This window comes from Chiloscyllium plagiosum, unplaced genomic scaffold, assembly GCF_037043375.1.
Source record: "Chiloscyllium plagiosum isolate Xiang-an unplaced genomic scaffold, Cpla_swu_hap1 HiC_scaffold_28, whole genome shotgun sequence".
In the NCBI taxonomy this organism is placed as follows: Eukaryota; Metazoa; Chordata; class Chondrichthyes; order Orectolobiformes; family Hemiscylliidae; genus Chiloscyllium; species Chiloscyllium plagiosum.
In genome coordinates this window covers 28485867-28511626 of record NW_028270166.1, presented here as the reverse complement: position 1 = coordinate 28511626, position 25760 = coordinate 28485867, and the positions used below count along the sequence as shown (strand labels likewise).

Here is a 25760-nt window from a genome sequence, read left to right as displayed (position 1 = left end):
AGACTTACCCACAGACTGCTGCATCCTTCCTACTCTTTTAAATAAATCTTACACAAGTTATACAGTATCTGGTGGGCACTGTAACAAAAGCTAAAATTAAACAAATAGTCAATGAAAACTTAAAGAACCCAAACAGAAACTTAGGTCTAATTACAAAGACTAGAGATGACACATCTGCAACCATCAGGACCTTGCACTACACTCCATTTTCTTATTCAAAGACTATGTGATATCATCAAATTAGGTGGAGCTCAATGCATCTTCACCATTAACTCTTTCAGGACCATTACTTACAAAATATCTCCAAGTGTCTTGTTCCCCCATAGTTAACATTTATATTTTTGGGCATGTAACTACTTTTATATTTACCAATATGCCATCTCTCCAAGTGTCTGACCTCACAAAATCAGGGAATCTGGTGGTTTTAACAATTCTTCCACAATGGTTCTGTTCTGTATTGATATTCTTTTGCTATAGGACTATTTAGCGTGACTCTAATTCTCTTTAAATCATTGGAAAATCGGGCCTTTGCGTGGGGCCGCAGGAGATGGGGGAGATACAAAACGAGTATTTTGCATAGTATTTACTGTGGAAAAGGACATCGAAGGTATAGAATATAGGGAAATAGATGGTGACATGTTGAAAAATGTCCATATTACAGAGGAGGATGTGCTGGATGTCCTGAAATGCATAAAAGTGGATAAATCCCCAGGACCTGATCAGGTGTACCCTAGAACTCTGTGGGAAGCTAGGAAAGTGATTACTGGGCCTCTTGCTGAGATACTTGTATCATCGATAGTCACAGGTGAGGTGCTGGAAGGCTGGAGGTCAGCTAATGTGGTGCCACTGTTCAAGAAAGGTGGTAAGGACAAGCTACAAAACTATAGACCAGTGAGCCTGATGTCAGTGATGGACAAGTTCTTGGAGGGAATCCTGAGGGACAGGATATACATGTATTTGGAAAGGCAAGGACTGATTAGGGATAGTTAACATGGCTTTGTGCGTGGAAAATCATGTCTCACAAACTTGTTTGAGTTTTTTGAATAAGTAACAAAGAGGATTGATGAGGGCAGAGTGGTAGATGTGATTTATATAGACTTCAATAAGGCGATCAACAAAGTTCTCCATGGGAGAACATGGGAGCAAGGTTAGATCTCACGGAATACAGGGAGAACTAGCCATTTGGATACAGAACTGGCTCCAAAGTAGAAGACAGAGGATGGTGGTGGAGGGTTGTTTTTCAGACTGGAGGCCTGTGAGCAGTGGAGTGCCACAAGGATCGGTGCTGGGTCCGCTACTTTTCATAATTTATTTTGGGCGGCACGGTGGCACAGTGGTTAGCACTGCTGCCTCACAGCGCCTGAGACCCGGGTTCAATTCCTGTCTCAGGCGACTGACTGTGTGGAGTTTGCACGTTCTCCCCGTGTCTGCGTGGGTTTCCTCCGGGTGCTCCGGTTTCCTCCCACAGTCCAAAAGATGTGCAGGTCAGGTGAAGTGGCCATGCTAAATTGCCCGTAGTGTTAGGTAAGGGGTAAATGTAGGGGTATGGGTGGGTTATGCTTCGGTGGGTCGGTGTGGACTTGTTGGGCCGAAGGGCCTGTTTCCACACTGTAAGTAATCTAATCTAATCTAATCTAATCTAATCTAATCTAATCTAAATGATTTGGATGTGAGTGTAAGCGGTATAGTTAGTAAGTTTGCAGATGACACCAAAATTGGAGGTGTAGTGGACAGCGAAGGTTACCTCAGATTACAACGAGATCTTGATCAGATGGGCCAATGGGCAGGAGTGGCAGATGGAGTTTAATATACATAAATGTGAGGTGCTGCATTTTGGGAAAGCAAATCTTAGCAGGACTTATACACTTAATGGTAAGGTCCTCAGGAGTGTTGCTGAACAAAGAGACCTTGGAGTGCAGGTTCATAGCTCCTTGAAAGTGGAGTCTCAGCTAGATAGGATAGTGAAGAAGGCATTTGGTATGCTTTCCTTTATAGGTCAAGTATTGAGTATAGGAGTTGGGAAGTCATGTTGCGGCTGTACAGGACTTTGGTACGCAACTGTTGGAATATTGCGTGCAATTATGATCTTCCTATCGGAAAGATGCTGTGAAACTTGAAAGGGTTCAGAAAAGATTTACAAGGATGTTGGCATGATTGGAGGATTTGAGCTATAAGGAGAGGTTGAATAGGTTAGGGCTGTTTTTCCTGGAGCGTCAGAGGCTGAAGGGTGACCTTATAGTGGGTTTATAAAATCATGAGGGGCATGGATAGGATAAATAGACAAAGTTTTTTCCCTGAGGTGGGGGAGTCCAGAACTAGAGGGCATAGCTTTCGAGTGAGAGGGGAAAGATATAAAGAGACCTACGGGGCAATATTTTCTCGCAGAGGATGGTGCATGTCTGGAATGAGCTGCCAGAGAAAGTGGTGGAGGCTGGTACAATTGCAACATTTAAAAGGAATATGGATTGGTATATGAATAGGAAGAGTTTGGAGGGATATGGGCCAGGTGCTGGCAGGTAGGACTACATTGGGTTGGAATAACTGGTTGGGTATGGACAGGTTGGACCGAAGGGTCTGTTTCTGTGCTGTACATCTCTATGACTCTGTGACTCTAAGTCCTTCATGAAGGATTGTGTTCCCACAAAACCCAGTTGTAGGTCCATTACCTTAACTGGAGGACTTTAACCTTGTGAATGTTCACATTGGAAGTCAGATGCACTGTTACAACAAATACTTTCTTGCAGTAACCTGGATTTTAGGACCATGCAATTGCTTTTCAATTTGATTGGACACTCTTTTTTTGTGGATGTGCAGACAGGGCAATTCCCTCTTTGTGACTGTGTCCTGAGTCTATGCACATTAAGGTAACATTCATCTGAATTTAGCATCAAGGAACCCTAGCAATACTGGAGTCTGTGGGAATGAGGGGGGAAACTCTGCTAGTTGGAACCATACCTGGCACAAAAGAAGATGGCTGGGACTGCTGGATGTCAGTCATCGCACGTCTAGGACATTACAACAGGTGTTCCTCAGGATAGGTCTACCCTCAGCTGCTTCAACAATGACTTTTCTTCGATCAGAAGTAGGGATGGTTGCTGAAGATTATGTTAAGTTCAGCCCCACTCATGACTCCTCAGACACTGAAATAATCCATATCCAAATGCAGCAAGTCCTGGACAATATCTAGGTTTGGGGTGGCAGGTAGCAAGTAGCATTCATGCTACACAAATGCTATCTCCAATAGGAGAGAATCTAACATTGCCCCTTGAAACTCAATGGCATTACCATTGCTAAGTCCCTCACTTTCAACATCCTAAGGGGTTACCATTGACTGGAAGCTAAGTTGGACGAGCTGTATGAATACCATGACTACAAAGCAGGTCAGAGGCTAGAAATTCTGCCGAGAGTTACTTACCTCTTGTCTCCTCAAAGCCTACTTAAAAGGCACAAGTCAGGAGTGCGCTGTATACTCCCTCTTGCCTGGATGAGTGCAGCTCCAATGACTCACAAGAAGCCTGACACCATTCAGAACAAAGCAGCCCGCTTGATTGGCACGACATCCACAAACATTCTTCAACACTTTCTCTTACACCAAAGCTCAGGAGCAACATTTATTATCTAGATGATGTACTTCAGAAATTCAACAATGCTTGCTAGTCAGCACCTAGTTATACTGCTCTAACGCAATTTGAAAATGGCTGCAACAGCAGAGTAGGGAGTGTTAGGGCTCTGGAGCTTGTATGCTGCAGGCCTGCTATATCCTTCTCTCGGTCTCTCTCTCCTTTCCTGTCTTTTTCTTTCTCTTCTGACATCATGGGGAAGCCAGAGCATTGTCAGCAATAGTGGAGGCAGTACCTGGATTGAGGACTCACTTCGGTAGGCCCAGAGCCTGGACTTGGGAACTCAGTGGGCTGCAGCGGAACTTTGTGCCTGAAGCAGGGCTGCATCTGTTGTGCAATATAAGAACTGGAGACAAGCCCTAGCGTGGTCTGGAGGCGAGGTCCGATCTGGACTGGAGGTGAGGCCCCAGCATGAACAGGAGGGGAGGGCCCAGTGTGGACTGGAGAAGAGGCCCCAGCATAGACTGGAGGCAAGGCCCAGCGTGGACTGGAGATGAGGTCCGATCCGGACTGGAGGTGAGGCCCCAGCATGGACTGGAGGCGAGGCCCCAGCATGAACTGAAGGTGAGGCCCCCAGTGTGGATTGGAGAGGATGCCCCAGCATAGACTGGAGGGGAGGTCCCAGCATGGACTGGAGGGAAGGTCCCAGCATGACTGGAGGGGAGATCCCAGTGCAGACTGGAGGGAAGGTCCCAGTGCAGATTGGAGGAGAGGACCCAGCGTGGACTGGAGGAGAAGTCCAGTGCAAACTAGAGGGGAGATCCCAGTGCAGACTGGAGGGGAGATCTCAACACGGACTGGTGGGGAGGCCCCAGTGCAGACTGGAGGGGAGGCCCCAACATGGACTGGTGGAGAGGTCCCAGCGCGGACTGGAGGAGATGTCCCAGCGCGGACTGGAGGGAACGTCCCAGCGCGGACTGGAGGGAACGTCCCAGCGTGGACTGGAGGGAACGTCCCAGCACGGACTGGAGGAGACGTCCCAGCGCAGACTGGAGGAGACGTCCCAGCGTGAACTGGAGGAGACGTCCCAGCGTGGACTGGAGGGGACATCCCAGCGTGGACTGGAGGGAACGTCCCAGCGTGGACTGGAGGGAACGTCCCAGCGCAGACTGGAGGGGACGTCCCAGCGTGGACTGGAGAGAACGTCCCAGCGCAGACTGGAGGAGACGTCCCAGCGTGAACTGGAGGAGACGTCCCAGCGTGGACTGGAGGGGACATCCCAGCGTGGACTGGAGGGAACGTCCCAGCGTGGACTGGAGGGAACGTCCCAGCACAGACTGGAGGGGACGTCCCAGCGTGGACTGGAGGGAACGTCCCAGCGCAGACTGGAGGAGACGTCCCAGCGTGGACTGGAGAGGAGGCCCCAGGGCAGACTGGAGGGGACGTCCCAGCGTGGACTGGAGGGAATGTCCCAGCGTGGACTGGAGGGGACGTCCCAGCGTGGACTGGAGGGAACGTCCCAGCGCAGACTGGAGGGGACGTCCCAGCGTGGACTGGAGAGGAGGCCCCAGTGCAGACTGGAGGGGACGTCCCAGCGCGGACTGGAGGGGACGTCCCAGCGTGGACTGGAGAGGAGGCCCCAGTGCAGACTGGAGGGGACATCCCAGCACGGACTGGAGGGAACGTCCCAGTGTGGACTGGAGAGGAGGCCCCAGTGCAGACTGGAGGGGACGTTCCAGCATGGACTGGAGGGGACGTCCCAGTGTGGACTGGACAGGAGGCCCCAGTGCAGACTGGAGGAGAGGACCCAGCACGTACTGGAGGGAAGGCCCCAGTGTGGACTGGAGGGGAGGGGAGATCTCAGTATGGACTGCTTGAAAGACTGTAATGCTGAACTTCTTATTTCTTTATTTTTCTAATTTAATGCTAAGATTTTGTACGTAAGACAGTGCTATAAGTAAACTTTTCACTGCACACATATGACAATAAGCCTTATTCTAATTTGAACCTAGAAGGACCAGGGCAGCAGCTACATGGGACACCAGCACGTTTCCCTCTAAGCCATTCACCATCCTGACTGAAGAACATGGCAACATAAGCAATAGGAGAAGTCGGCCGCTGAGCCACTCAGGCCTGCTCCGTCAATCATCAAGATCATGGTCGATCAACCTTAGGCCTCAACTTCTCATTCGTGCCAGTGACTTTGAAATTTATCACTGTTCTTTCACTCACACTGGGTTAAAGTCTTGGATCTCCTACACAAATAGCATTGTGGATGAACCTACAACAAAGAAATTGAGCCCTTCAAGAAGGCAACTCATAGCTCCCTGTTCAAAGGCAATTAATGATGGGCAATAAGTGCTAACAGAGTCAGCAAAGTTCATATCCTATGAAGGAATAATTTAAAAACTCAGATGTCTTTTGCATTGGTTGTACATTGTCTGAAGGAGGAGATAAAAAGGCGCTAACCTTTTTATACAAGTGAGCATTTGGCTTTTTACTATTTCTGCGCGTATTCTGGAGATGATCAATAGATGCCAAAGTTATTTTGTCATCACTGGGCACTGTTTTTTGTCTTTGAGGCTGTGTTGTTCCATAGCATAGACACTGACTCTCAGTATAAAGTGGATAGGTTCTGTTGGTCTCCAGTGATAAGGTTCCCTCAAGATACATTTACCAATTAGCCATAATCACAAACATTATGAAAAGGAGAAATGCAATGTCTGTCTCCGTTGGTACCTTGTGTGATACTGTCATTTCTCCTCCACATCTAAGCAGCATCATCCGAGTGAGTGGAGCTTAATGTAGCCTTCAACATTAACTCTTTCAGAACCATGACCTTATACAACAGATTACAAAATAGGGAGAGGCAAGTCCCTGGAGAATGCCAATTTTACAATCAAGCAATTGGTGAACTGGGTCAGTGAGGGCATTTTAAATTCAAGATGCAAGATCTGATGAAGATATGTTATGGACAGCAGAGCGTAGGATGAGCTGATGCTTGTGGACCATAGGACAGGATGTTTAGGACATTTTTGGAAAGGTTACACAAAAGACAAGGGAGCACACAAGAGTTGTTCTTACCTGGTCATCAGTGAGTAAGATGAGCCGAGTTACAACCACATTCACAATGTTTCCTATACTGGAGTCTTGCAAAAGTTTGGCAACCTGACCTCCAGAAAACAAAAGAAAGAAAGAAACAGTCTTAAAAATGAAATTGGTACCAGATGACACTTCTAGGCTCACAATTGACCCTGGCACAGAATAAGTTTTAAAGCACTAATTAGGATATTGCAGAAAAACTGACTTTGTATCTGCAGTTAAAGCATAGCTTGGCTTGCATTTTGTGCATTTTGATTAGCGAACAAGCCCACACTTACTGTTATATTATATGTCTCTCACACACCCCTTTATCTGTAACATGCACCAATAGAATGCTCAGTTCTTTCACCTTCCCACCTGTCTAATTTTAAGCTGCAAAGATCAGTAGATCGTATGATCTGGATTATTGATTTTGTCTAGCACTGAGGTAAAAGTACCAAAAGCAGAAATAATTTCCTATGTTCAACAATTTTAAAACCAGAAAGCAGTGACTAAGAAATACAAATAATATATATGTGTATAATGTATAAAATACAATGGCATGATTGATAGCTGTAAGACGTAATATCAAGGATGACAGGGTGTATATGGACAACTAGTTACAGTTTGGAAACGACTACTCTACATAACAATCCTTGACAAACGAATTATGCTTTTTTATGTATTTTATTTAATTTTATGTATTAAATGCTCAAGATGTAACAAACCCAAAACTGTGAATTGAATCAATTAATCTCAGTTCCTATTTTCCACAATAATTTTCATTATGGTTCATAAAGTAGGCATTTTACAAAGCAAAAATAATTTAACACATTACAAAAGATGAAGAACTGTGATGGGGTAACGTGAGGCCTAAAAACAGGAAGAAAAACTCAAGCGATATAATGTACTTTCACTCTAAAATAATATTTTATTTGTTTTGATTCATTGTTGTCACTTGTACCAAGATACAGTGAAATGTTCTGTTTTGCGTGCTTTATAGGCAGATTGTATTACACAAAGTACATCAGGTAGCAGAACAGAATGCAGTATACAATGTTACAGTGAAAGTGCACAAAGAAAGATCAACATTAACTTTGAGAGGTTCATTCAAAAGTCTTGAACAACAGGCAGACACTGGAAAGTTCCTCAGTTCGAATAAACCTTTACACAAGATAATGGGCAAGAGGAACGGTTTAAGATGGAAATGAATTGTCACCCTTAAGAAGAATATGGTTCAATTTTTACCAGTTGAATATAGAGATATTAAGGTGGGAGAAGGAAATTAGAATTCTCTGATATTCCCAAGTGAGAAGATATCCAGGATGTGATAAAAAGAAATTCACTTTAAAAGGCAATAGCCCAAGTAGTTTTTTTCTCATAGTGGAGTTTTCTAAAATTTTAAGATTCAAGCCAACTCTTCCAGAAGAGGACTAGAATAAAAAAGGCTAGATTCAAAAGCTCCATTTGCATCAACTTGAGATACAGTACGTTGAGGCTTAGTTTCAATACATGCACCAAAAGTGCTCTCCTCTTCACAGGTTCCCTTAAATATGCCCAAGTTATCAAAGGAAGGAATGTAGTTAAAAGGATGAAAGCATTTGGGACACCTCACTACCCCCTGTTCCTTTGAAAATAATCTTGCCTCCAAAAGAGCTGTGGCTGATCTCACTAACCACTCTCCCACTAATAGAATGCAAAGAGTATTTTTATCAGACAAATTCAAGTGGTTTTCTTACTCATCTCAATTCTGTACATAGATTATGGGCAGAAGAATGATTTTTCAGTTTCTACAGCGAATACATTTACAAATGGTACTCAAACATGTGTGGCATAACTTTCCTTCCCTGGAGGTGGTGAGAAGGGGAAATAATGGAGCAAGTTGTCCTGGAGAAAAACTTTTGTTACCTCAGTAATTTGTTGCTGTATAAAAAGGTTCACCAGCGACTTTCTCATCTCACAAAAAATAAGACTCATGAGAGGTCAAACACCTGGTGCTCTAGTGGGTGAGAAAGGGGACGAATTTTACAATGGGTAAACCAGTGGTGAATTGCTGTTGGATTGTGGGAGGGCCTCAATTCTACAATCCCTTGGATAACCAATCCATCTGCCGGTGAACCCCCAGCTTGTGATGAGAAAATAAAGGTCACTACCTTCTGGCTGCTGCATTCCCCAAAAAGTAGGCCAAAACTGGCAGTCTTTAGAACCAGAGGTTGCCAGTCTCTGATAGGCTACCAGCTTCTGGAAACATGGGACTCCAGTGTCAAAGGCTGTGATTGGATAACATATTCATCTACACTCTTAATGAGCTGATTGGTGGACAACTGGGGGTGGCATGATAGTCACCATTTAACATGCCCACTCCTAACCTTTTAAAATATTAGAAAGTGATATCCTTAGTCTCACCTTTAACCACTCACTTCACGGTACCAGTGTTTCACAATGTAGGACACATCTGGAAGTCTGCCAGAGGTGATGGTGTGGAAATTCCCATTGTTTGCTGAGATAATGGTTTGCCAGCACTATCTGCATAATTTTTTAAAGAGTCCAGGTTGTGGTGAGACAGTTACCCACAAGAGCAACAGCTAACTCAGGCCATTTAGGGGCGATATCATGCCAATGGGAATTTTCCCATTGGCTGGTGTGCCCTTTGCAGTGACTGAAACATGGTCAGTGCAGCAAGGGATTTTCTAGATGCAAACTGTAGGACTCAGCCCTTTTTTACCATCCACTTTCAATGTCATCTGTAATAATGGAATCTAAAATCTTGCTCACAACCAAGGTCAGGCTAACTGGCCTATAGTTTCCTGTATTCTGCCTGTCTCTCCTCTAAAACAGGGGTGTTACAGTAACCATTTTCCAGTTCTCTGGGACCCTCCCTGAGTCCAGCGATTCCTGAAAGATCACCACCTCTACAATTTCTTCAGCTATTGTCTTCATAACTCTGGGGTATAGTCTATCTGGACCAGGTGATTTTTAACACCTTAATTGTTTTCAAATTCCTCAGCACCTTCTCCTTAGTGATGGCCATTACACTCGCTTCGGACCCTGAGTCTCTTGAAGTTCTGGTATGCTGATGGGGTCTCCGGCTATGAAAACTGAGGTAAAGTACCTATTCAGTTCTTCCGCTATTTATTTGTTCCCCAGCCTCATTTTCCAGTGGTCAAATGTCTACTCTTGCCTTTCTCTTACCTTATAGATATATATTTTTAAAAATCTTTCAATCTTCTTTAATATAACTAGCTAGCTACTCTGAAATTTCATCTTCTTCTCTGTTCTTTCATTTTTAGTTAGCCTCTGCTAGTTTCTACAGGCTTCATAATCCTTTGGAATCCCATTAATCTTCACCACATTGCATGCTTTATCTTTCACTTTTACGCTGTCCCTGATTCCCTTGTCAGTCATGGTTGACTTTTCCTTCCCCTCTTCCTTGGGATGAATTCCTGTACTTCCCAAATTACTCCCAGGAACTCCTGCCATTGATGGTAGAACATCTTGCTGACTAGGGTCCCCTTCCAACCGACTCTGGCCAGCTCCTCCCTCATGTCATTGTCTTTATGGGGTAAGGGCCTTACTGGATAGGGATAACAAATTTCCTTCACAAATGAATGTTAGCTAAGCTGATAGATTTTTACCAGTACCAATGGTGCTTCATGGTGTTATTACTGGGACAAACTGTCAGTTCCAGATTTCTACATTAATTGAATTTAAATTCCACCAGATTTGAGTAGGATTTGTGGTTAATTTGAGCCTGTGTCACCATGACATTTCCCTATTCCTTCTGGAGTACTGAGACTGGTGACATTACCATTACACCACTACCATCCCCATGTTAAACACTTAGAAGGGAGGACTCTCTGATTTTCCCAGTCACTGTTAGAGACAGAAATGGACAATCCATCACAATTAACATGTACCATTGGTGAGATTACCAAAGTAAAATATCAGCCCAACTTGAGATTTGAAATGGATTTTGGTCAATGATTTTATTAATCTGCACCAGTGTGCAGATATTTAACAACCTGGAAGGTACAGTGAGGGGGTGAGGCTGCAGAGTGTTTCTTTATTTGTTCCTGGATGTGGGCATTGCTGGCTAGGTCAGCATTTATTGTCCATCCCTAATTAAGGTAAAAACAGCAATAGTCCATTCAGCTCATCAAACCTACTCCAGCATTCAATAAGAGGATAGCTGATCTTCCACCTCAACTCCACTTTCCTGCACTTGCTTGATAAAATTAGTCTCCAGTGTTCAATGACTGAGCTTCCAGAGCCCTCTGGGGAAAAGTTTTCTCAAGATTCCACCCCAAGTAAAGAAATTCCTCTTCATCTCATCCTAAGAGGCATTTCCCTGAAATCATGTCTCCAGTTCTAAACTCACCAGTTATTGAGAAACATTTTATTTGTACCTACACTGTCATGCCCTATTAGAAATTTGTGAGTAATGTGATCACCTTTCATGCTTTGATAATTCAGACATTTTGGTTTTAACAGCAATATATTTCCAACGGTTGTGTGATTGGGAGGGGAACTCGCATGAGAACAACATGGTTGTGCTTCTAGGTTGTAGTGGTTATGGGTTTGGAAGGTGCTGTCAAAGAAACTTTGCTGAGTTACTGCAGTGCATCTTGTAGATAGTCATAGAGTCAAAGAGATGTACAGCACGGAAACAGACCCTTTGGTCTTACTCGGCCACGCTGACCAGATATCCTAAATTAATCTAGTCCCACTTATCAGCATTTGGCCCATATCCCTCTAAACCCTTCCTATTCATATATACATCCAGATACCTTTTAAATGTTGTAATTGTACAACAAGAGACCTTGACGTTTCACCTTATTTATGCACCTCATATTTTATAAACCTTTATATGGTCACCCCTCAGCCTCCTACGCTCCAGGGAAAGAAGTCCCAGCCTATCCAGCCTCTCCTTATAACTCAAAACTTCCAATCTTGGTAACATTCTTGCAAATTCTTTTTACACTCTTTTCAGTTTTAATAATATCCTTCCTATAGCAGTGTGAACACAACTGTAAGCAGTCCTCCAAGTATGGCCTTACCAATGTCTTGTACAGCCATAACATGATGTTTCAACTCCTGTACTCAATGCACTGGTTTGTCCTACCAAAATGCACCATCTCATACTTATTTAAATCAAACTCCATTTGCCATTCCTCAGCCCACTGACCAAGTTGATCAAGATCCCATTGTACTCTTAGATAAACTTCTTCACCATCTGCTATACTACCAATTTTGATGTCATCCACAAATTTACTAACCATTTGTCCCATACTCTCATCCAATTGTTTATATATTGATGAACAACAGTGGATTCAGCATCGATTCTTGCAGCACACTGCCGGCCACAGGTCTCCAGTCTGAACATCCATCATCACACTGTTTTCTACCTTTAAGTCAATTTTGTATGCAGTTGGCTAGCTTCGCTGGATCCCTTTAATCTAACCTTACTAACCTGTCTGCAATGCAGATCCCTACTTAAGACCTTGCTAAAGTCCATGTAAGCAACAATTCCCTATGCATAAAGCCAGGATGGCCATCCCTAATCAGTCCTTGCTTTCCAAATGCATGTAGATCCTATCTGTTAGAATCCCCTCCAACGACTTTCCCTCCAACAACATCCCCACCACTGAGGGCAGACTTACTAGTCTATAATTCCCTGGCTTTTCCTTAAATAATAGCAGAACATTAGCCACCTTCCAGTTTTCTGGTACCTCACCCATGAACAAACATCACAATGAATGCATGGAAAAGCATCTCATGTTGTTCAGAAGCATTTTTAAAGGATTCCTTTGATAGACTTGAGAACACACTACATGTACTATACTTCAAGTATCTAGTTTTTTAAAAGATTTGGATGCAGAGGAAGAGGAAAAGTTGAAATGGAGTGAAAGGGAAATTGTGCTTAAAAGTAAAATGAATAGTGAAATAATGAAATATACTTACAATATTCATGACAGAAAGAATATACTGCTCAATGTCTCTTCGTCCATGGTATCCAACCATCATCTTATCTGCTACTACTAAGGTTTCCACATAGTGTTCTTGACTGACTGATCTTTTCAATTGTAGCTGGTTTCTCAGGGTCTTATTTGGTGAAAGAGTCACTGCTGAAGTCTGGAAATTCCTCAGCCACGGAGATCTTCCTTTCCCTGGTTTCTCATCTGGAACAGAACCACTGTAAGCATTCAAATGATACCTCTTATGTGAAGAGCAAATACCAGGCTGACTATGGGAATGGAATAATTTCAAAATTGTGCATTACTGCTGCAACCAGAATCATTACAAATCTTATTAACTGCTCTTTGCCTGTCATCTGAAAATCTTTGTCATGGGACATTGAAAAAACACAACTTTTATAATCACAGCTACATTCACAAAGTACAACAATAATGAGATCATCCTTAATGCATAAGTCAATAAAAGATTCAGGAATTTAAAAAGAAAATTATGGCCTATTTTCAGTTGTTGCAGTCGTGATTTATGTTTGCCTATGCCTCTTCCACGACGGCAGGTAGCACATGCATTTGGTGCTAGCTTCTTATGTACCAGAATGTGGTACTGACTAAATAAAAATGTAAGATCTGCAGATGCTGTAAATAAGAAACAAAGACAGAAGTTGCTGGAAAAGCTCAGCAGGTCTGGCAGCGTCTGTGAAGCGAAGTCAGAGTTAACGTTTCAGGTCTGGTGACCCTTCCTCAGAATGTTAACTGTGATTTCTCTTCACAGATGCTGCCAGACCTGCTGAGCTTTTCCAGCAACTTCTGTTTTTGTGTTAGTGGCATTGACTATATTGGAGCAAATGCTACTGGCTGCCTGAGTGCTCAGCAGGAACTGATAGCATTTCCTGCAGCTCAATGTACTTCCTTTAAAGACAGCCTGTCCATATTGAATTGGAGCTTTTTTCATTAGAAGGGATCTACTGCTGATGCTAGTACAGGCAATGGATGCATGCAGGACCTGCACAAATGGAGGACTGTGAAAAAGAGAGGGCTTTGAGACTCATGGATGCACTGTTGGAGTCTTGGAGGTAGAATGGAGATGTCATACAGGGACGGAGGAAGGGTGGCATGGGTTTCTCCAAAACTAATTGAAGCAGATGTCCCAGAAAAATCCACATGTAGTTTTTAAAGACCTGGCAGCAGTGCCACAAGAAAGCTAAAGACAACACCTCATCTGCAAAGGACTGCATACCCAACTGCACCACCAACCACTCAGGGCTGCTTAATGCATCAGATGCCCTTCACTTACCCATTAGCAATCCCAGGCACTCAGCACTCTGATACTCCTTGTTTGCCCCATACACATTCTAATGACGCCAAACCTGCACCCAGGTTCCTATTGTTTCCCCAACCTCCAGCGATTTAACTGCAGCAAACATATTACCCAAACAGAGCGCAACAAAATCATTCACATGCTTCCCTCTTTAATTTGGGACATAACCTCTCAGGCTTGGGCAGAAGCAGTGGGGGACCAAGATGCATACATTTTCTGAGGAGATGGTTACCTGCATCATGGGGCCAGCTGTGACAGAAGCAGTGACATCACCAATCAGCGAAGAATATTGTGGATGATGGTATATTTCTGTCACTCTCAATTCTCAGCTCACCCTCATTCTGTTATATCGCATGAATGGTGCAGTCAGAGATCCCTGCTTTTCCACCCCAACAGCTGCCAACCTTTCTCTTTCAAAATTCCAGCTTTTGGACACCAGAGAACTGCAGACTGTGTACCATAACACAGCCAGCAAGGATAGAACACAATCGAAAACACAGCACTGATGAAGAGGGTTTACCACTTGTTCTGGCATTGGCAGTCACTAGATCAAGTATTGGCACTGCATATACCTTCCAGACTAATAAGGAGTTGGCATCTGCATGTGGCTAGTTACCAGGAACAAGAGGGCTGCAGCTAGACCAGACTGAAAAGGATGGTTTGTCAGGTCACTGGAGGGTGAACCTTAACCCCCAACCCTAACGCAGATTAATTCAACTGGAGCAAACTTTATTGAGGACATTGAAGGGGAGGGATATACCCTGCCAGACAACCTCCTATCACAGTCAAGAAACACGCAGTAGAACGGCTCCAATTTGGCAAATAGTGCTGTGTAGAGATTCCCCTTTCTTCTGCTCCAGCTCTCTTCAAGGTTGTAACTTAGCCACTGAGCAGTGCTTCCCAAAAATTTTTCCACTGTGACTCCATTTTCATGCTTGACATCCCAATGTTTTTACATTTAAAGAACACCTTTTTTGATTTCAACAGGGCTTTACCACTCAGCACTCGGACCTCAAGGTTCTGCTGGTTGGGCCAAACCCACTTTAATAAGGGGCTCTGACAATATAAAAGTGGCAACGCAACAGGTCTTGGTAAGAGTTATGTAGCAGCCATTGCTGCCCCAGAGCTCCCCGAGCCCCCAGTTTGGAAAGCCCTGACCAAGAGGTACTACTGCAGCACCACACCTACTGCAATATTTGAGTGGACATCTGACTAAATTCTCTGAGCAGCTCTGTCTGCATAAAGTAACATAATGCAGCTACAATGTGAATGCCACTTTGTTGAGTAGATCAGCTCAGCCGGGACGTAGTGCAAGGTGGCACTGCTGAGGGCAGAGACAGAGAAAGAGTGAAACAGAGATAGATAGAGAGAGAGAGAGAGAGAGAGAGAGCGCGCAAGTGCGGGCATAAGCAAAATAAGTGATTTATTACCTGAAACTCCACATGTTGCGTCAAGTTGTCGACGTTGATTTGGAAGTGAAGATCGTTTATAAACTACATGGGGACTTCCTTCACTGTAATTAAATTCAGCCATTTTAACGGTGGTGAGGGGCTCTATGAAGTATTCCTCTTCATCCTCAGCTATTACACCATGCTGAAAGTAAAGCACTGCTGTGGTTACTACCAACACAGGATTTATTATGAAAACTGCAAGCTTTCTATAACCATTTGAAAACCATTATGAGTACTTTTCATTATAATAAATACAAAACAAAATAAAACAAACATTGCATTGTTCCTCAGTGGACACATATGACTGAGATCCAGCATCATTTGGTAAAATTGCACAAAAAACATAATTAATAGCCGTAACATCTAGGAGGTGAGAACTGAGGTATGAGACAGAGTGGCAAGGTTTTGAAAAACAAACTCCTCTAAATATTATATTGGAGTACATTCAAAATTCCAATACATGTACACGTACTTGCAAAGTACACCTATATAAAGCAATTCTAACTTCTAAGATCAAGACAGCCTGGTTAGTGTTTAGTCTAACACATGTTTTACTCATAACCACAGGATCTAGAAAACAGAATGGTTTCAATTTGTTAAAAGATGCAGATATCAAGCATCTACTTGTAAATACTGAGTTAATTTACGGTTTTATGGAAAACAATATAGTACACAATAATTTCCCTCAAATAATAGCTTAAAAATGGGCTCATTGAAAATGTTGCCATTTTGGATCTTCCCACTCCTTCAAATTAACTTGATGACTGGGCAGGAATATTTACTTTTCTCTGTAATTGTAGGTAAGTGTACAACTGTATAAATAGCAAAACAACCAGGATATCCACCTGCCAAATTAATTAATAAACAGACTGTAGCATAAACAGGTATTCATATCCTTTTTAAAATATGAATATACAGGCAAGATAAGATCAGAACAAAAAGAAAATTGATCCATCACATTTAGTTGTGGTTTCTTTTTGGCAGTATTCATTCATCAGATGTGAGTGTCTGGCCAGTATTTATTGTCTATCGCTGACTTTCCTGAGGCTGAGTGCCTTTCTAGGCTATTTCAGAGGGTAATAAAGAGTCAACTACGTTGCTTTGAATCTGGAGTGATATTTAAGTCTGATTAGGTAAGGATGGCAAATTTATTTTGGCCTAAAAGGACATTAATAATCAGATTTTTTAAATGCCAATCAACAGTTGTTACATGGTCACCATTAGACTTACTTTCAGGGGTTACTGGATGGAGGGTTGGAAGTGAGGTGGGAAATTATGTCAATAATGAACTCCTATTATAATGATGTAAAAGAGTTTCCTGATTATTCATCACTCATTTATATTACAGTGAAGAGATTTGTGGTAATTAAACTCAATCATCAGTCGTAGTGCCATCTTTTACCAGTTACACTGTGTGTCAAAATCAATGCAGCTCTGAAATATGAATTTCAATTGTTAAATATAACCAAGATTTACTGCAATCAGGAGCAGAACCAAGTCCTTTGTTGTGCTGAAACAAGCTGTCTTTACTCACAGGTTAGTATCCACTCTAATTGAGATACACAGAACATTTCTTTAATTGTTCAGCACTGCTTATAAGTTATTACATTTGTTAATGGGATTTGGGAATTACAACTTGTCAGCTATGAAGATAACTTACACATGAAGTGTCCTTTTGGACTGATCTTACAATTTGGGATAATGATAACCAAACTTAAGACACGTCTATTTGTGGTATGTTGATATGATTTTTTGTGTACAGGTTAATTATCTACATGATAGATATAAATAAAATATAATACAATTTAAATATACACAACATTGGCTTGGATATTGCTTCTAGAATGATGGCAAAACTGTCAACATTTGTTGTCATGAGAACTTTGAAACTAACAGCAACATCTGATGCTTATAAATGCATAATTAAACACAGAAATCTAGAAGATCTATCCTGCTGAAGTCTACACAGACTGCAATCCTTGGAAATGAGGAATGGATGAAAAATTCCCATTTTAGTCTCTGGATATGGTTAAAAACTCCTGAAATAGTTATGACCTATTATCTACCTGTTACTGGGTTTTTAACAATACATTAAGTTATAACCACTTCTGAAGAATCTCTCTGGTTCTGAAAACTATTTCTTAAACATCAAATATTTCCATTATGGTAAAATAAATCCATAACTTTAATATATATATTTTAAGTTTGACATTTCACTTCTAATGCATATTTGCTGCATGCAAAATTTATAAAATGTTATTAGTAATTGTTATTTAAAGGAATTCCTGCATTTAATTTCTGGTTTCTGATCTGAGAATTCTTCAGTGTGATTGGTGATTGACTTGCTTGATGACATCCCTGATGCTGGATGCCTAGAGATTACTTTCACTTGACAGTAGATTCAAATTAATACCAGGAAGGTGAAATACACAGTATAGCAACTGTTACAATTTTGTGTGTAACTATATTCAAAGTCAGCAGTGAGCATCATCACAGGGTCAAGGGATTGTTACAACACATAAAGGAGACCATTCAGCTTATCATGTCTAAGTTGGCTGTTCATGTGAGCATCATTACCTACTGCCAATCTTCTGCTTTTCCCCATGTATTTGCACACCATTTCTATCCAATGCCCTTTAAATACCTTAATCGAACCTACCACTACAACATTTCCTGGCAGTGCATTTCATACCCTAACTATTTACTGTGTGACTGTTTTTCTTACCTATCACACTTGCTTCGTTTGCACACCAATTTAAATCTATGCCCTATTCTTCTTGATCCTTTTACAAGCGGGAACAGTTTTTCCAAATCTACCCTATCCAGCCTGCTCATGGTTTTAAAATCCTCTATCAAACCTTTTGTCATCACTTCCCTGCTAACTGCAAAATTTACACCATTACTTTAAGTGATGAAGAAGGGTCGCTGACCTTGAACTTGTTTTCTTTCCACAGATTCAGCCAGACCTGCTAAGTTTCTCCAGCAGTTTGTGATTTTGCAAGAACTTGATCATGGAATTTACAGTTATGTTTGTCTAAATATTTGCAGAAGCTGAAGTGTAATGGCTGCCTCAGACTTGGCGTCTACATGTTTGCAATCCAGTAAAGCAGGGTATGTACAGATGGCTGACATCCAATCATTTCTTGTGGTTAATGGGAAAATTGATTAAGTAGCCACAAGACAGAAACTAGCTTGAGATAGCAGAGATATTATCTGGCTAAGGACAGCCCAGAAAATGCATTCTGGGACAATGACCTGAATAGAAAAATGGCGGAACTCTGCCACATACAGAGTCTTTCAGGCAGAGATGTCGAGCTTTACTTACACAAGCAAGATTTTATCTTCTCTCACAAAGGCTCAACCACAGATCTAACTGAAAAGCCAGAAACCTACCAATTATTGGAGTACCGTTGTGAATTTATCAAGAGAGACCACTGGCTCTTCAATGAACTTAACTGAGAATTTTCAGGCCTGCAAGGCCACTGATGGCCTTCTTGGAAAAATGGAATAACATTGAAATCTGGGCCTTTGTATAATCTATATGCACCAAGAAATCACTTAATATGTGTGTGTGTGTCGATGTCGTGTGTCGATGGGGAATGGGTTTGTGAGTACTTTCAGAGTGTTGTGCAAATAAACATTTATCCATTCTACTGAACCTACAAGAAAACTTGTTTTATCAGTTCAATATCAAAGAATCCCTCCAGTGTAGAAACAGGCCCTTCAACCCAATAAGTCCACACCGACCCTCCGAAGAGTATTCCCCCATCCAAACCCATTCCCCTGCCCTATTACTAATGACTAACGCACCTAACCTATATATCCCTGAACACTATGGGCAATTTAGTATAGCCAATTCACCTGACCTGAACATCTTTGGATTGTGGGAGGAAACCGGAGCACCCGGAAAAACCCATGCAGACTCAGGGAGAACGTGCAAACTACACACAGACAATTTTACGTGTGTTCTTTCAAGCTACAGCACTCAAAGGGTCAAAGCACTTCTCCTCTTAAACACATTCTATGGCAGTCAGTCAAGAAGTGGAAAGCAAGAAAATCATTCCATGTTTCTCCACTGACTCTAACCAATGTAACATAGAGTCATAGAGTTATAGAGTCTTACATCACTGAAACAGGCCCTTTATCTAACCAGCCCATAATCCCAAACTAAATGGTCCCATCTGCCTGCTCCTGGCCCATATCCCTCCAATCCATTTCTATTCGTGCGTCTGTCCAAATGTCTTTTAAACATTGTAATTGTACCTGCATCCACTGGTTCCTCGGGATGTTTATTCCACATGCAAACCACCTTGTGTAAAAAAATTGCCACTTATTTCTTTTTTAAATCTCTCTCTCTCACTGTTAACATGTGCCCCCTCATTTTGAAATCCCCCATGATAGGAAAAAGACAATTACCATTAACTCTGTCTATATCTCTCATTATTTTATGAATGTCAATCAGAAAGCCTCTCATCCTCCTATGCTCCAATGAATAAGTCCCTTATAAGTCTTGCTATCACTTTTTAAAAAAAGATGATTTTTAACAGGTTCTTCTTTAACTATATTCATACACATGTTTGATCTGCATATATGAACAGACCAAGCTATTATTACAGCACAAGTTAACAATTCACAAATCATGTACAGTATAAGGGGAATCAGGTGGAACATTACATCGTATGGATAGCCAGACCTGTGAATAAAGCTAACAAGGAAGATTATTGGTATATTCAGCTTTGAAAAACACAAATAAGTTGAAATGTACTGAAATATAATTAACATTATATGTAAATGAATAAATCCTAGAAATAAGATTTAATAAGATTGCTTGCATTATCAATGTAGAAATGCTCAATATTTTCATATGAAATTCCTCTTTCTTTAAAATATTAATCCAATTTATTTTAAATGGGCTAATGCCCCTATTGGTATTGACTAATGGGTTAAAGTAGCGAATAAAATATATTTTGGATCACTTATGTGTAGTCTCGAGAGGGACAAAAGTTAACAGCTGTTGAGGAAACCACCATGGTTGTAACAGATGTTGCTTCAGTAACCAGTGAAGCAATTGTTGAAGCAAGTTGTACCTGGTTGAGTGTGCAAAATGTCCCTGGAAAGGACAGAGTACTATTCAATTAACCCATTGTAACATGAAATAACATCACCCACAGAACAAGTATACAGAAAGGAGACATTTATTTGTTGTATGCAATTTTGAGACCATTAAAGAAAAGAACTAATTCATATTATGATAATGAAGACGAGAATCCCTTTTGGACTTAGTCGTGGCCACACCGCCAAGGTTCACTCTCCTGATTAACATCTTATAGTGCCTGGAAACAAAAACAGCACTCCACCTCAGTTTGGTCAAAATGGAACATTATGTTTAAGTTGCCCAATAACTAAACAAAGCATGTTAAAAGAAATATCAGGTTTATTTCTTCAAATACTAAACTGCATTAACTGCATTATCATCTTAACTGATACAAATGAAGTTCATGCTATTGATAAAATGTATGATTCAGTCTGTAACAGAGAAATTGATAACTTACCAATCCATTACAGTTACTTAAAGCAACTTTTGTGACTCCCTGGAGATCACCTAAATGTCCCAAATAATGACATTCATCCATATAATCATGCCTCCATTCCACGCCATCTCTTTTCCAATATTCTACAGTAAAATAATCTGATACCAGATTAATGTGTAAAGTCAAGTTTAAAAGGAAGTGCAATCCATGTGAAGATACTTTGTAATAAACTTGCTGCTCAACTGGCTCATGTTGAAACGCAGGTAAGCTTCTCTTTGATCGCAGTTCATGGCTACTTTTTACATTATAGCTTAGGAAGTCTCCATTGTGGTCAACTCGGACAGGAATTGCTATTTCATAGTGTTCAAGAGTTGACAGGAATTCTTCTGTGTTAAAAGAAAAGTTTTATTTTGTTATTAATTTACAGATTTGCTGTGTAATCCTAACCCTCAATTACAGGTTTTCTTTAGTGATTTTTTTTTCCTGAAATCTCATCAATTATATAATTTTGTGCCTTTACAATACTCTTTAAACTGAAAGTAGGAGATTAATGCATCATTACTGAAAGTCTCTTCAATGCAACTTCACAACTGTTGACTAGCAGACTGTAATATTTCGCAGATCAGAAACAGATCCCTTAGTTATATATTTCTTCATGGAGACCTTTTTATCTCATAACCCCATCTTAAAAACAGCAAAACTTTCTCACAAATAGAGAAATCTTAAGCTTCAGTCAGTGTTGGGTTTAAACTTTGCCCTCTTTAATAAAAGTTCAGCTCTCTACATTTGAATTACACTAATGATTGCACATTAATATATCATGACATGGTCAATTTCTTAACCAAATAGGGTACAATTTTATCCTATCACTATCACTGAGGATGTTACCATGAGCTTAAAGAAGGGAAATGGTCAGCAAAAATGTTGATTTTAATATGCCAAGTTGCATGCATTTATTCAGGATATAACATGGGAATTCAAGTATGGTATACTATTGAACTTATACCATCTAAAGAAATTAATTTGCTTGAAATATTTAGCAACTGGCTTATGTTCTACGAATAGATTTTGAAGTCCCCAGATCCAGCTATTCGGTTTTTAAAAATGAACTAAGGTTAAATTTACAGATATATTTCTACCAGTAAATGGACACAATGGGTTTTCACTTTTCCATGAAAACCATGAATTCAGGGAGCAGGGTATCAGTTGGCACTATTGATAATTGAAAAATTAAAAGAAATATATACCTCAGATCGGAAAGGCATTTTTCAAAAGCTCTAAATTGGAAGACTTCTTTCAAGTGAAGGATATGATGAAATTACAGGCAAGTGATGTGAATTGTTTTAACAAGAGTCATTACTTCGTAAAAGGATTTTGTAAAAAAAAAAAATACTGGCAATTCAACACAGTACAACTAAATATTATCATGACTTTCAGCTGAGGTGAAAGTATTCACAGTAATAAAGATGGAACACATTTCCTTGGAGGGAAGCTATTGATTTGGAACAACATTTTAGGATGAGTGAATTGCCAGTGGCTGTACCCAAGCTAGAGTTTACATTGCAAAAAATTAATTATTGAACAATAAGATATATACTGCATATCATCAAAACATCTGGTGCACATCCAGTCAGCAAATTATCAAAAGTATGATTTATCCAAAAGGTTCAAATTTGCAGGCAACATTTTGCTGAGACACAATCATGATGAAGGCATCATGAAGGAGTATGTTGAACAGAAACCTGCAAGTCTCCTGTCCACAATTTACTTAAATTAAATATTGCAAGATGGGCACCTGTACTTTCTGTCTGGTGGAACAGGTCTAGAACATTTGATGCCATGCATAACCTTTCACAACCACTACAAAATTAACTACTAATAAAAATTGAATATTCTAAGTATATCTCAGGCAAGGAAAGATTTAGTGAGAAGAGATGAGAGCTCCAGTCTTCAAGTGCATCCAGTTAGTTGTATCATGTGGAAAGAGAGCGATAAACATGACCCATCCCAACAAGCCATTTGTTTCTGTTGAGGATTGCATGCCATTTAAAGAGGACCTTTCTTACAAACCAACCCAAACCAAAATCAGCGGCATGCACAAAGTTGACTCCCTGATTCAGAAGTCTAGAACCAAGGTTCGCAATCTCAGAATAAAGGTTCAGCCATTTGGAAATAAGACAGGAGAAAATTACTTCACTCAAACAGGTTGAGAGACTCTGTGCCATGATAATGTGGTGAGGATGGTATGTGTTTGATGCCAATGTCTATGGACCTGGGATGCAAGCAGCTGCTGCCCATGGAGTATGCCTTGGGATGTTGGTGTTGGGTGTCCTAGATTGGAGTCTGGAGGAGCAAGCAGCAAATTGGTGTCACAAGATACCCACTCTGATCTTTATGTCAGGTATTTTTGGGCATCTAGTTTCTACCTGTTGGGTGGGAGAATGGGAGATTTTGTATAAGTGGGGTGAGATTGTGTAATAATGAGGGTGATAATGAGTGATAACGCATACTACTATGTCTTTTGCCCCCACCAGCAGGAATCTTGTATCAACTTACAAAATTCAGAAACATGGCTTTCTGAAGATAACATTAAAAAGGGCCTTGCTTGATATCTCACCTGATTTTCCCAAATTTCTCACCATGGCCCATATTGTTCAGGGACTAGGAAGATTTCATCCAAAGAAAATCAGGGAATATGGGGATAGGGTGAGAGTATGCAGCCAAGGTAGAACAACTGCCAATTCACTTCAATGACTTAGCAGGCTTGAGGGACCAAATGGCCGAAGTCTGCTTTTTTTAAAAATGCTTTTATGTCAATGGGTTGTCTCATATTTTTCTAGTTTAGGAAAAAAAGAGAAAACGAGAGAGGGGAGGGGGAAAAGCCAAAAACAAAGTCAAAAACAAGCAGAATACTGTAGATGCTGGAAATCTGAAATAACGTGCTGAAATTACTCAGCAAATCAGGCAGTATCTGTGGTGAAAGAAACAATGTTTCAGATCAATGATCTTAAATCAGAAGCTCTGACAGAAGGCTATCAAAATGAAACATTAGCTCGGTTTTTCTCTCTGTGCATGTTGTTTGACCGGTTACAAAAATCAGTCCGTAAAAGACCTTTAAAATAAAATACTTTAGCGACCTGGGCACAGATTATTGCTGTTGGATTTACAAAAAGCTGCTAACTAAAAACATATTTCAACTAATCATTTGTTTATATTTGCATTAAGTGACTTGATTTTACTGCCATATTTCTTTCAGTAAATCCTGATTTGTAAACAAATGTATTAAAAATGAGCTGACACATTCTTTGAATGGAGATGATTTAGGAACTATGATAAAATTGAAAAGAGTTTGTATTAAGCTGAATATTTGAAAAAAGTTTCAATTCTAACATGACTGTTGTTTAACCCCAGCTCATTTCAGATTTGTGAATGCATCGCTCCCCTTTACTTTTAGTTTTAAAAGTCGAAATTGTCAATGATGTAGCTTCTATGTTGAAAAGTTCAGCCATCATGTTACAGTTTGGGATAAACTTGCCAAAATGTTACATCCTTGTTAGACTGATGAGCTTGATTGTGAGATTGGCTGTGAGATTGGCTGAGGACACAGTGCCTTTCACCTGCCTCAGACATCTGTTAACTGCATCCACCTGATAACAGCAGCAACCGTAACGTTGATGTTTCAAATTGTAACATTCATCCCTGAGTGAAACTGGCAATAGTACCATTGAATGCCACGGCATACTCCCTGGCTCCAGTCTGACAGAATTAATCAGCCAATGATAAATATCTATAGTGTTCCTTAACTCAAAAGGCACAACTTAAGTCCTCTAAATCATCACCATTGTGACAAAAGCAGAGCTTGATTGGTTCCTGTTCTTGAGACTTCAGTCAAGATACTCAATGAGCCTGAGGCTTTCAAGCAACACCCCTGTGTCAAGCACAGAGCACACAGGAACATTTAGGTTATATGCAACATTTTGTTGATCTGGGGTTTAGTTCAAGTTGATTACCCTTGTCACAACTTTCAGCTCATTTTATTTCTGATAATCTACACAGAGCCATGTCACCTTGCATGCGTGACAATACTGTGAGTCATAAATGTGCTCTGTGATAATTTACATCCTTATTAAATTCAAAACACATCACTGATGTGGAAGTGGAGACCCATTTTAATAACCAGTCAGCTACTTCACCACTAACTATATTCCTGGCACAATCGTTTATTGAAAAGTTGGATTTAGTCATTACTAAGGTCCTGTTCTTCTTTTACTATTTTCTTACATTTTTACTCACCTTCTTCACAAGTTCAGTCTGTAATCCCCTCACTATCAAAACATGGAAACTGGACCAGGAGTAGGCCATTTGGCCCTTTGAGCCTGCTCTGCCATTCAATATGATCATGGCTGTCATCCAACTCAGCGTCCTTTTTCATGTTTCCTCCCCATTCCCTTTTATTCCATTAGCACCAAGAACTATACCTACCTCCTATTGAAAACATTCATTGTATTGTCCTTAACTGCCTTCCGTGACAAAAGAATTCCACAGGTTGACTAGTCTCTGGTTGAAGAAATTTCTCCTTATCTCAGTCCAAAATTACCTACCTTATAGACTGTGATCCAGTAACTACAGAGAGTAGAAGTTCTTTCCTTTACTCTAAAATACCATTTGCATGATACTTTTACCTCGTTCACAGTTCTCATGCTGTGGCAGAGCCTTCAATCAAAACGGTGACTGTTCTCCCTTTTCTCCTGTGCATTATTTGCCGAACACTACATATTGTTGAACAATAGTTGATCTTCTTTAAGTCAACCTCCAACTGCTGGCCAAAAATACCTTAAATATGCATA

At 40.9% G+C, this 25760-nt stretch overlaps 1 protein-coding gene across 1 annotated transcript in view; it reads right to left on the bottom strand.

The window, feature by feature from the left end:
• LOC122565296 (A disintegrin and metalloproteinase with thrombospondin motifs 6-like) overlaps positions 1 to 25760 on the bottom strand; it is a 164630-nt gene that overhangs the window by 111789 nt on the left and 27081 nt on the right. The window contains exons 3-6 of the mRNA XM_043721104.2: positions 20935 to 21299; positions 15362 to 15524; positions 12603 to 12820; positions 6645 to 6728 (exon numbers count right to left, since the gene is read on the bottom strand). Coding sequence (XP_043577039.2) covers positions 6645 to 6728; positions 12603 to 12820; positions 15362 to 15524; positions 20935 to 21299 — 830 coding nt within the window. The remainder of the gene's footprint in view (positions 1 to 6644; positions 6729 to 12602; positions 12821 to 15361; positions 15525 to 20934; positions 21300 to 25760) is intronic.